Source organism: Cebus imitator, unplaced genomic scaffold (genome assembly GCF_001604975.1).
Source record: "Cebus imitator isolate Cc_AM_T3 unplaced genomic scaffold, Cebus_imitator-1.0 Scaffold943, whole genome shotgun sequence".
In the NCBI taxonomy this organism is placed as follows: domain Eukaryota; kingdom Metazoa; phylum Chordata; class Mammalia; order Primates; family Cebidae; genus Cebus; species Cebus imitator.
In genome coordinates, this window is record NW_016108258.1 from 135050 (window position 1) to 147197 (window position 12148).

Consider the following 12148-nt stretch of genomic DNA (forward strand, 5'->3'; position numbering starts at 1 on the left):
ACTCCTCTGTAATTCCACGGGGTCTGGAGCTGCTTTTAAATGACGACATTCACAGGGACCTGGTGCTGCCACAGCCCCCGCTTGCCCCTTTCTATCACAGGAGCTCTGCTGCATGGGTCAGGAAGCTGAGGACGGTGGGGGGTGTGGGGGCATTAAAAGAACACAAGTTCCATTAGGGCCTGGAATTTTGTCCTTTGGGTTAAGGCTATAACTCTGGAGCCTCAACAGTGCCTGGCACATAAAAGAGAATCAGTAGGATTTCGTGGAGTGAACCAACGAGTGAAAATGGGAACTCTACAAGATCTTCACTCTTCTTATCAAGCAGGAAACAAACCCCTGGATGATTGGGAGGTCTCACTGGATCTGTAATGGAAAGTGAAAACACAGCTCTGTTTATTCAAGGACTGGGGGTAATGGTGGAATTATGAATCACAGGACTCGGTGCAAGTTCACAACCACATTCAAGCTACGCCCAAAGATCTGAATGTCTCCGTAGGTCACAGCTACCTGGCTAAATGTTCTGCTAGACGAAAGCAAGAAGTTTCATGGGGTGTACTTGTGGGATTTTATATAACCCTTCCCAGTGGGTAAGCAGCTTCTCTGCGCTTCAAGGGGCTCTGTGTTTGTATCTTTCTTCATGTCTGCACATGAGCTGCACCCCTGCAACAAAGAGGCTCACGGAGGCTCATGTACAGCAGAGTCGGCTTTTTATGGTTATTGGTGTTGTTAAAAGAAATCAGCAGAGGACTTAATGCGTTGCTCAACAGTTTTATTCCTAAAGAACCAGTGATGAATGAACCACAGCTAAACATCGTTGTCGGTCCAATCATTCAGTCACTGAACTTAATAACACTTTATCTGCACCTTGAGCCTGCCAAGCACTCTTCTAAGTGCTTTGTGATGCTATAAACGAACAAATAAATAAATAAATAAATAAAGACAACAAAAACAAAACAGAAAAAAGCAGACCAAAAGGCATCCTGCCATTGTGGAGTTTACATTCTAGCAAGGGGAAGAAGGAACATAGGGAACAATTAACGTCGCAAATTATGTAGGTGACAGAAGATGAAAGAGGCTACGGCACAATACAGATTAAACAGACAGCATAGGGGTGACTCAAAAGTGAAGTCAAATTGTAACTTCAAATCATGCCTTTAACATGCTGTCCCTGCTGCCTTGTCAGTTAAATGCTTTGACTGTGACACTTCCTTTCAGGCCATCCCAGGCCTCCGTCATCCTGGGATCCGGGGCTGGTACTAGAAAACACGGAATTCAAATTTAGAGACAGCGTTCATGTTAATTAAGAACTCCTTTCCTCCAGTGACTAGCAAGCTAATTTAGCATGCTTCTTAATTGATAAGGCACTTCCCTAAGCTGGGTTCGTGGTCCCATTGAACTAGCCAGTATCTCCACTAGATTTGCCAGAAAAGTCATACGTAAAATCCTGTTTAGGCTTACTAAGCTAAACTTTTCAGTTAAACCAGCACCTTTACTGCTCATAGGAGGAAACATAAACAGAGAATAAAAATGCTTGTCATTACGATTTTTGCGCTGGGATGATGGAAACCGCTCTCCAGACATAGCAGAAGTGAGTGCTCTCCACCATGACCACGCTGACGGTATCAAATAGTTGAGGCTGGTATCCATGAGGAAGTTTCACAGAATCCAAGGTGAAAAAGATATTATTATCTATCACTCCGTTTCTTCCACGGATGCTAGTAATGCAGACCTGCGAGTATACATAACAGAAATGATTATGAAAAAGCCTGATAATCACTATAACCAGCTGTGCACCTCCTCACTGTGGGTCCTGCATGAGTGAAGGTCACTTCGATGCAAATCGATGATTCCCAACCTTGTTGGCCCACTGCTAACAACAGGGGTGTTTTGTAGGAATACCCATGCCCACGCTCCACCTCAGACTAATGAAATCAGGCTCTCCCGGGATGAGGCCTGGGTCTCTAACGAGAAGTCCTGCTCTAAATATGACCAAAATATGTCCATTACCCTCTATTGCCCTGAATGTCCTGCTCATGTTCAGGCTCCGATACCCAAATCATTCTCAGCATTTGCTGGTAAGCTCAAGTCCCGCAACACGCTCCGTTCATTCTTTCCCTACAGTTTTCTGGCACAAAGATTCTTTTTCTTCCACCAGTTGTTGGAAGATTCTGATAACATTTGGGTGTCAAGTAAAATGCACAATTTAGAACTTAATCATGTGCTTGCTCTACATAATTTTCTAATTATTTCCTTTGGGAAGTCCTGCCTTTTCAATTAAAAAAAGTGGCTCCTTTGTTGGCAAAGGATGTATTTCTTCCTATTTTCTGGAATTCCCATTACACCCAACAGAATCCTGGGCACGAAAATTATCACCAAAGGAAGGGTTAGCAGAAACTGATGACGGGAGCAACAGGAAAGAAATTACCTCTTCCGCGCAAGCCCAACGGGTGGGCTTCGCAGAGATTGCCTTGATGTTTGAGATGCCTGGCTCACTGGAATATTGCACGTCTAACCAGTCGCCCTCATAAGGCACAAAATCTAAAACAGCCATGGAGAAATGTGAGTGTCATGATCTCTTAACTAAGCCACGTTGTATTTCACACGTTACTTTGATAGTGTAACACTTTAAGTCAGTTCTGCTAGATCTAAAGTCCATTTTGTGCATATTTAAACAGACACATTGTCAATCTCCAAGTCCGAAAAGAAGTGTATAATCCTTAGGCATTGATTCTCCTCTACTGATATAACAAAGTCAAGTGGAGGAAAGTGTGAACCGTGCATCACAGCCAATCTAAGGGTGCGGCATGGGATTTACTGCACAGCTGTTGGCGTTCACATCTCCTTAGTGAGAGGCAGTCAAACATGTAGGTAAGAGCACAGGTTTGAACCTGGCTACGTGTGTCCGAGTCTTGACGCTGCCACTCACTCAGTTTGCAACCTTGGCCAAGGTGCTTAATCTCTCTGTGCCTCGTTTTCTTCAACTATAAAATGAGAAGGACGACAAACAGCCTTGATGATGCAGAGTTGAATTAATTGTGAGTGAGAATTAATTGCTATGTGTGATACACACAGAATCATCGCTGGCTGCAGAGTAACCACGAAATAACTGTTGATTTGTAGCAGTGGTAGCAGTACCACTAAGAAATGTTGTTACTTTCAGAACGGATCGATTTCCCCTGGTGCTCTGCTCAGCTGATGAACTCTTAAGTATGTGCCTTACATGTTACAGTTAAGACCATGGAGTTTCAAACTGAAGTTTACAGCAAGTTAAAAGTGAGTCACAGGATAACAAATGTAAATGGAAGAATCTGGAGCAAATGGAAATCCCAACTGCAAGTGACACAGTAAATTGCCACAGTGACTCCAGAAAACTAGCAATATCAACACAGTGAAACATTCCTTCACCTTAGGACTCAGCATTGTAGAATGACACAAGCACAGTGTTAGACCTCTCTCTCTCTATCTATCTGTTAATTTAGATACATTGCCTTTGTGTGGGTTTACCATATATCTATGTTCTGATAGCTCCAAAATGTATATGCCTCCAGCTCTAACCAACCTCACGTTCAGTTATCCATATACTTACACCAATCTAACGTGTATAAAGCTGAGTTGTTGGTATTCTCCGTATTCACCACCTTTTGTTTGCCTCAGTCATCTACATCACAAACTGGCAACTCCACCCTCACCACTGCTCAAACCAAAAACTTGGGAGGTACCCTGGACTCATCTTTCTTCCACACCAAAGAGCTAATCCATTACCTCCTGCGTTCTTCTCTAGCTTCAAAATATATCCAGAGTCCACTCAATCCTCAGGTCCTCCACTTCTATACTTTCATTCACATGCCCAACATCTTTCACCAGGAATGTTACAACGCTTTCCTGACTGATTTCCTGGCTCCATCCTTCCCCTCATAGTCTCTTCTCGACAGAGTCAACATCTTAAAACAACATTCAGGCCAGAGTCCTGCTTTTGCACCCAAGAAAACAAACTAGCAAGCTGCCTGGGTTGTACGACAGCTTTTTATGCCCAAGCTGTACGACAGCTGCAATAGACAAAAATAGAAAAAAAAGGGGGGAGGGGTATCTTTTGGTATAAGCTAAATATTAGAACATATCTGCTGATTACAGAGAAAGTTCAACTCCACCCTACTCCCCACCGCCCCCACCTACACATGCACACAGCCACAGGGCGCTATCTCCAGTTCTATGTTTGAAGCATTTGAAGTGTATTCTTTTAAAATTTGGTACTCTATCCTGTCACAGAAACTTCCCTAGTAACCAACCACAGAAATGATCCCTGCAAGTATAGTCTTGTAAGGGTATTAAAAATAGTGTCTCTGTGTACTTGCAGGATTGTGTTCTTGATTAGAAATTAAATTCTTATGTGAATAAAAATTATATCCAGACATACTGAGGGCATTGAACAGATGAACACGCAATAGACGGCAGCCGATAGTTTATAATCCTGCCTATTTGCCCTGTATTGTACATAATTTCAATTGGAAGGGTCTACCTCTAATATTGAAGAGCCGTTGACTGAAGCCAAGTACACTGTAAAAGTTGTTCTAGGACTAAAATCCTCTCAAAAAATTAAGAATCGCATCATGTATCTCAAAACGTAAATCATACCTTCAGAAATAATGTCTAGGGAGAAATAAATGTCGTCACTAATATAAACAGTATCCTCACTTATAGAAGTGACACATCCAACTAAAAGTTTGGTTCCTGCGTCTAAGGGTCCAGCATCGTAAGGCACAATGTCCACCTGTAAGATTTAGGAAAGAGTTACTTCAAAAATAATACAAATTTAAACACGGGAACTTACATGATTAAAACACCGGTATCCAAAAATATTTTCGACAACCATCTTAAACACTGATGAGTATATTTCACGTGGTAAATGGACCATAGACTTGAGATGGTGGTGAAAATCATGTGTGTGCTTCATGAATTGTGAAATGTATCCCAAAACATTGATTGCGTACCCAAGTTTAACGCCCTTGTACCATGAGAACACAAGATTAGAAACATACCATCCTTCGCCTGTAGGAATTCACAGTGAAATGACGGTAAAGCAGACCGATATCTAGTCATAAGCAGGTTGCAATGAAGGATGTAAAACTAGTTCAAAGATGGATTTGTGAATTATCTAGAGGGAGAACATTTCAGACAGGGAGGAAGTAGGGACATTTGCTTGGGGGAAGTCAGATGTGTGCTGGGTTGTGAAAGAAGACAGAGGTGTAACCTGGTAAACGGGTAGAGGAGCAGGGAGACAGACAGGAAAAGCGACACAAGTTAGGAGCCTAGGGAGCAAAACCCTAACTTCAAGATCCAGGTCCAGGAGACAGAAGCACGAAATAAAGTTGGAACAATAACCTCAACTGGGAAAGGTTCAAAAATCCAAGTCAAATTAGGGTTTCAATTTATCTACAATAGAGAGGCATACAACCTTTTTCCTTATTGAAAGTGTAATAGTCCTCATTTTATAATCCTTAAAACTTACAAATAATGCAAGTTCATTATACTAAAAGTAGAAAAACAAACCCAGATAAGCAGACAGCAAAAGGCGGTTATCCCACAATCCGTATTCCTGGTGGTCTCTTGGAACTATATTTTGGGAGTAACATCGATCGTGATGTTTTTGTCTGTGCACATATACATATATATATACACACACACACACATACACACACACACACACACACACACACACACACACACACACACACATATATGCCTGTTATAAAAGCAAATTAGCATTGCATTCGGTATTAAAGGATCACATTAAATGAACTCAAAAGCTTTTAAATAACAAGGGAGGACAGAAAGAGTCATAGGGAATCCCAAATAATGGATGTGCCGTAATTTCCTAACCCAATTCCACATAATTAGATATTTCGCTTGTGTCCTAACATTTGGACTACTTGCCTGACTTAACTATAGGATAGACTCCTAGGGTTGAAATTTGTTGTTCAAAGACTTCTGATGGAAACTTGAGCCACTAAGTTGTAAATAATTTTTCATGGTTCTAAAAACAGCCTAGTTTGTTGCTATTCTCATTTCTGAACTGGCGTCTTTCCAGCTGTCAATACCAATCTGATGTTTATTTTCCCCATTTTCCCCTCACTTGCTGTCATGAAGGAATGAGGCACCAGCCTCCCGTCCACGTATCAACCACCACTTCTGTCAGTATCCAAGTGGATGATCCACAGCACCCTCGGACCTCTCTGTTCCTTGACTCCATTCACACCAACTCACAGACATACTGCAGACTAAAGCTTTGCCCAAGTTTCATGGATCCCAACTCTGTCTCTTATGCCTTGCAAATATCACCAACACAACAGCAGGCACAGATAGATTCAAATGTGTGCGATGACGCGTTGTGTGACAGAAGCGGCGTTTCAATGCAGTAGGGGCAAAGTGGATTATCCAATTAATGTGGAGGGACAACTGAGTAGCCAGTAGTGAAACAAGACGCGGAGCCTTCTCTGAGTCCCACACCCAGAAAGCAAACCCAGGCTGACTGTTATGTTTGGATGTAGATAAATGAATGACTTTCAGAAGAAAATCTAAGCGAATACTTGTGTAAATTACGTATTACAATTAGCCTAAGGATACTTCCCTAACCAGGAGGCCGTATGGACAAAATGGACATATTTATAGTATGTAAAAATTAAACGGATGGAGGAGGAGGGGAGCAACATGGAGAAACGGGACTCTCCAGAGATCGTCCTCCTGCAGAAACATCAATGTGAAAGACTATCCTTGTATGAAAACACCTTCACTTGAGAGAAGGAAACCAGGTGAGAGACCACGGTACCCAGCTATAGCATGATAATAAGAAAAGATGCATTGAAGAGGGCAGTAGGGAAAGTTTTACATTACCCCTATCACCCCTTCCCCAACCTTCCACAGCACAGCATGGAGAGAGATACCATCCACCCGGAGAAGAGAGAGAGTAGCAGGCATAGGACATTGCCTGGGAACCCAGTATCAGGCCTGTCACACCATACGCCGTCACTTGACAGACGTCCATGGCCCCTGACTCCGAGATGGTACTTATGGACCAAGTCTCTAGACCCACCCTGGCACCAGACAGGAAGCCACCGCCACAGCAAAACAAACTCAATACCTGGCCCACATCTCTGCCGAGTGATTCCAGTGGCCTTATGCTCACAACAGTCTACAGCAACAGGGAGTCCTCAGTGAATAGAGGCTAGGATTCCAGTCTCGCAAGGCACCAGCCTCAATAGCTAAGGGAGTGCACGCCGTTGCAGCATCTGTCGCTGTGTCCCTGGGATTAGGAAGCCCCCTAGTGCTTCAGTAGCTGCAGTGCTCACGAGCATAAGGACCAAAAGAGACCTATATAGAGTTTTTGGATAGGCTTAGTATTAAAGGATGTCCCCAGAAAGCTAGACTGCAAAGACTGAAATAAATACCTACTTCTTCAATATGCAGATATAAACACATGACCACAAAGATCAAGAACAATCAGGAAACCATGACATCACCAAACTGACAAAACAAGGCACCAGTAATTGACCCTAGAGAGATAGGAATGTATGAGTTGTTTAACAAATAATTCAAAATATCTATTTTCAGCATGCTCTGTGAACCTCGAAAACAATTACAGAGAAATGATTCAGAATTGACCAGGGTAATTTGAGAGAAAGATTGAAAGAATTAAAAAAAAACAAACAAATTCTGAGGTCGAAAAATACAATGAAGGAAGTACACGATAGAGAACATCGACAGGACAACTGATTGAGCAAAATAAAGAATCTGTAAACTTGGAGACGGTTCATTGAAAATATACAGTCAGAGGAGACAAAAGTAAAAGGAAGGACATGGAATGAAAAAAGAAACTCACTGGATTTCTGGGACAATATCAAAAGAGCAATAGTATGAGTCATTCACATTCAAGAGGGAGGAGAGATTGATAAAGAGGTAGAAAGACTATTTAAAAGACAATAATGGAGAGCCATCCAAACCCAGAGAAAGTTACAAACATCTAGGTACTGGAAGACCAAAGTTCTGCATTCAGATACAATTCAAATAAGATTACCCCATGACATACTGGGGCTGGGCGCGGTGGCTCACGCCTGTCATCCCAGAACTTTGGGAGGCCGAGGTGAGCGGGTCACCCGAGGTCAGGAGTTCGAGACCAGCCTGACCAACATGGAGAAACCCCGTCTCTACTAAAAGTACAAAATTAGCCGGGCGTGGTGGCACATGTGTGTAATCGCAGCTACTCGGGGGGCTGAGGCAGGAGAATCGCTTGAACCCGGGAGGTGGAGACTGCGGTGAGCCGAGATCGCGCCATTGCACTCCAGCCTGGGCAACAGGAGCGAAACTCCGTCTTAAAACAAAACAAACAAACAAACAAAAGACCGATTGTAATCAAACTGTCAAAGACGAAAGAGAAAGAAAGAACCCCGAGAGCAGCAAGAGGAAAGGAGCGAATCACATACAAGGCAGTTCCAATATGCCTCCAATATACCAGAAGGCTTCTCAGCACAAGCGTAACAGGCCGGGAGAGAGTGGGATGACATATTCAAAGAGCTGAGGGGAAAAAAAAAATCTCTAACCAAGAATAATGTACCCGGAAGTGAAGGAGAGATAAAGACTTCTACAGAGAAATCACAGCTGAGAAACTTCCTCACCACCACAACTGTCTTACAAGAAACGCTAAGGAGAGTTCTTCTAGCTGACATAAGGGATGCTAATGAGTAATGCAAAAGCATCTGAAGGTGTAAAACTCACTAGTAAAAGTAACTACACAAATTCAGAATACTCTAATAAGGTGACGGTGGTGTCCAGATCACTTATATCTTTCATGTAACTGTTAAAGAACTGTTTTAAAGTTTAAAAATAAAATAAGTACAATGGTTTGTTAAGGGATATGAAATATTAAAAAGTTGTAAAGTGTAAAATAGAAAACTCAAAATCCGGGGGTGGAGTTAAATGGTAGAGTGTTTGTATTTTGTGACCAAAGTTATGTTATCAGTAAAATAAACTGTCGTGATTATGTTTTTGTAAGCCTCACGCTAAACACAAAGGAAAACACCCTGTAATAGACACATTTAAAAAATCAAGAAAACAAAACATACTAATAGAGAAAAATCTCTTATCCATCAAGGAAGACAGTAAAAGAGGAAGAAAGGAAGAAATTACCTGCAAACTAAGTAGAAAACAATTACCTAAATGACAACATTCCCAACTAAAATACGCAGAGTAGCTGAATGGATTAAACAACAACAACAAAACTGTGAGAGACCCACTTCTCCCTAAAGGACACTGTAAACTGAAAGTGAAGGCATGCAAAAAGTTATTCTTCCACGTAAAGGGAAACCAAAAGAGAGCAGGAGCAGCTCAACTGATTTCAAATAAAATAGACTTTAAACCACAACCTGGAAAAAGAAACCAAGATGATCATTATATAATGATGAAGGGGTCAATTCATCAAGGGGATATAATGATTTCCACAAATATGCACCCAACATAGCAGCACCTAAATATATGAAGCAAATATGAAGGTCTAATTCTAATTAGGTCTAATCTAATTCGTAGATTTTTTTAATAGGAAAGTTTGTTTATGGAAGCCCTTGTAGTATTTCCTCTGGTACCATCTTTCTGCTTTGCTTTATGTCTTTCATTCTTTTACAGCCTTATTGAGATATAAGTCACATAATCTGGAAAATGCTATTGAATTGTACCCTTAAGAGAGTTTTGTGGTTTGTGAATTATACCTGCATGAAGCTCTTTTTAAAATGTTTACAAGGCACATGGTTTGACATAGCAATTCCATCGCTAGGAATGCACACCTCAGAAAATGCTTTTTGTCCCTGATAAAGGAAGTTGCAGGATTATATAGAGTTCAGTGATTGTTATTGTTACCCATATTGTTTAAAGACTAGAAGAATAGATAAGTAATTTTTATGTTTTAAAGCAGGAATCACTACAAATATTAGAACAGAAGAACCTACAGCTTCACAGGAGTGGGACTTAAATTGCAGTCTACATCCACTCTACGGGTCACAGTAGAGATGCTGGATTAATACAAGAAAAGAAAGATGGAGAAAGAAAGCCCATTGGGATAAGACACCATTCCCAAACTCATGCACATCTCACCTTGATTGCTCTCAGTCCATAAAGTGTTTTATCTTCTTCCACAACCGCAGTAACTCTCTGTCCAACTTTTAGAGGCTCATTGCCAGTCACAACATCACAACTGAAGTAGATCGACTCATCAATCACACCATAATCACCACAGAAACTTGTGACAACTCCCTGCACAGTTTTCAACTGGGGCTCACCTACAAGATAAAGAAACAAAGTTCACATTATTAGCCTCAAATGCAAACACCTACTGCAAATAAGACTTATGCCCACCATCTGCATAAGCCTGGGCAGAGAAGTTTTTTAAATGTCTCTGAACTTGTTTTCATCTGTCAATCCACAACAATCACAATTTCACCTAATAGGGTTGTTGTAGGTTTTCTCTAAGTCTAAAAAAATTTTTTTTTAAATTTTTTTAAAAATTTAATTTTTAATTAATTTTTTATTTTTTGAGCAGAGTCTGACTCTGTCGTCCAGGCTGGAGTTCAGTGGCGTGATCTTGGCTCGGCAACCTCTGCCTCCCGGGTTCAAGGGGTTCTCATGTCTCAGCCTCCCGAGTAGCTGCGATTACAGGTGCGTGCTGTCACGCCCGGCTAATTTTTGTACTTTTAGTAGAGACGGGGTTTCGCCATGTTGACCAAGCTGGTCTCGAACTCCTGGCCTCAAGTGATCCACCTGCCTGGGACTCCCAAAGAGCTGGGATTACAGGCGTGAGCCACCGCATCTGGCTTGTGAATATTAACTGACACATGCACATCAACTGTCGAGAGCTGTGAGTGCTTTGCACAAGAGAGTGAAAATGTTACCTGTTATCACCTTATCTACATATGAGAGTCTGTAAGCTTCTGCTCCTGTTATATCCCCTTGTCGTTGTCACCAACATGAGTAGCACCTCCTATAGATACTTAACCATCTCGGCAGACAAAGCACTAAAAGCTTTCTGGAGATTGAAGGCTAGTCCCAAAGGGCATCCGAATGGTCTTCTCCTTCTCCTTCTCCTTCTCCTTCTCCTTCTCCTTCTCCTTCTCCTTCTCCTTCTTTAATTAATTCTACGCAAGCATAGCTGATAAGCAATATTTAGGGATCTGACTTCTGCAGTCTGCCCGCGCAACGGGTTCTCTGCCCTCCTCTGCCCTCCAACGGGATCAGATATGCATGAGACGTCCACTTGGCTTCAAATTACACTCCCGTTTGGGATATAAGCCTAAATTCATTCGCGAATTAGGGAGTTTCTCGCCTACTGGAAATATAAATAAGCATGTGCTACACGACGTGGGGGAAAAGCACAGGCGGTACAGCCCCCCAAGGTCTTCTCTGTCAACACCTTCCCGCTTTAGATGGACAGGAGAGTTTGGGGGCTGGCTCTCAGGAGCCCGTTGGGGACTCGGGACACCTCCCCATACACGCACAGAAGATGGAGCCGCCATCAATTGCTGTCCCCGCCCCAGTCGCCACAGCCTCATTCCAGGGGTGAGGAGAACCCCTATTGGGAGGCTTCTAGGGTGGGAAACAGGGGGACACGCAGAGGAATACCTTGTGGGAGACCCTGCTGCTGTGGACCCTGCCGCTCTGCGGGGTCTGCCCTTCTCCGGAAGAGGGCCAAAGCAAATCTCAGAAGCCTGAGCATCGTCCTCGTTGTCACCACTGGCCTGAGCACCACTTGTGACAGATGAAGCACGAGGCCTCCTCAGTAAGGGAAGCTCTCAGGGCACAGCGTCTCTTCAGGGACTCGCCTCCTGCTTCTCCTCCTCAGCCTCTGTGGGATGGGACCCAGCCGTTAGTGAACCCCCCTCGGGAAAGACAGGGACGCCGCAGCCACCCAAGGAGCCAGCAGGTGCCCCTCTGGCTCCTCCCTCTGAGCAGGCGCTTGTCGGGGCGTGTCTCGACCACTCTCCAGCCAATGGGTGTGCAGTGGGTGGGCGGGCAGGTTTCCTGTGGCCACTAAGAGGTGGTGGGCGGGAACATCGTGGTTCCTCCCATCAAGCCTCAGGCGCCGTTACGATGGCCTGAGGAAAATGGCTTGGGG

General features: G+C 43.1%; 1 protein-coding gene across 2 annotated transcripts; it reads right to left on the minus strand.

Moving 5' to 3' along the window:
• Nucleotides 1-752: 752 nt before the first annotated feature.
• On the minus strand, nt 753-12147 carry CT55 (cancer/testis antigen 55). Of its 2 annotated transcripts, XM_037735739.1 has the most exons (6): nt 11656-11979; nt 10135-10319; nt 4633-4768; nt 2426-2538; nt 1542-1729; nt 971-1256 (listed from the first exon to the last, which is right to left on the minus strand). In XM_037735739.1, exons 1-6 carry the CDS (start codon nt 11747-11749, stop codon nt 1184-1186), a joined length of 789 nt encoding a protein of 262 aa, XP_037591667.1. In that variant the 5' UTR covers nt 11750-11979; the 3' UTR covers nt 971-1183. The 2 variants fall into 2 exon arrangements, with proteins under 2 accessions (XP_037591668.1, XP_037591667.1); XM_037735740.1 differs by having other exon boundaries at nt 753-1729; nt 11656-12147.
• Between the last annotated feature and the right edge of the window lies 1 nt (nt 12148).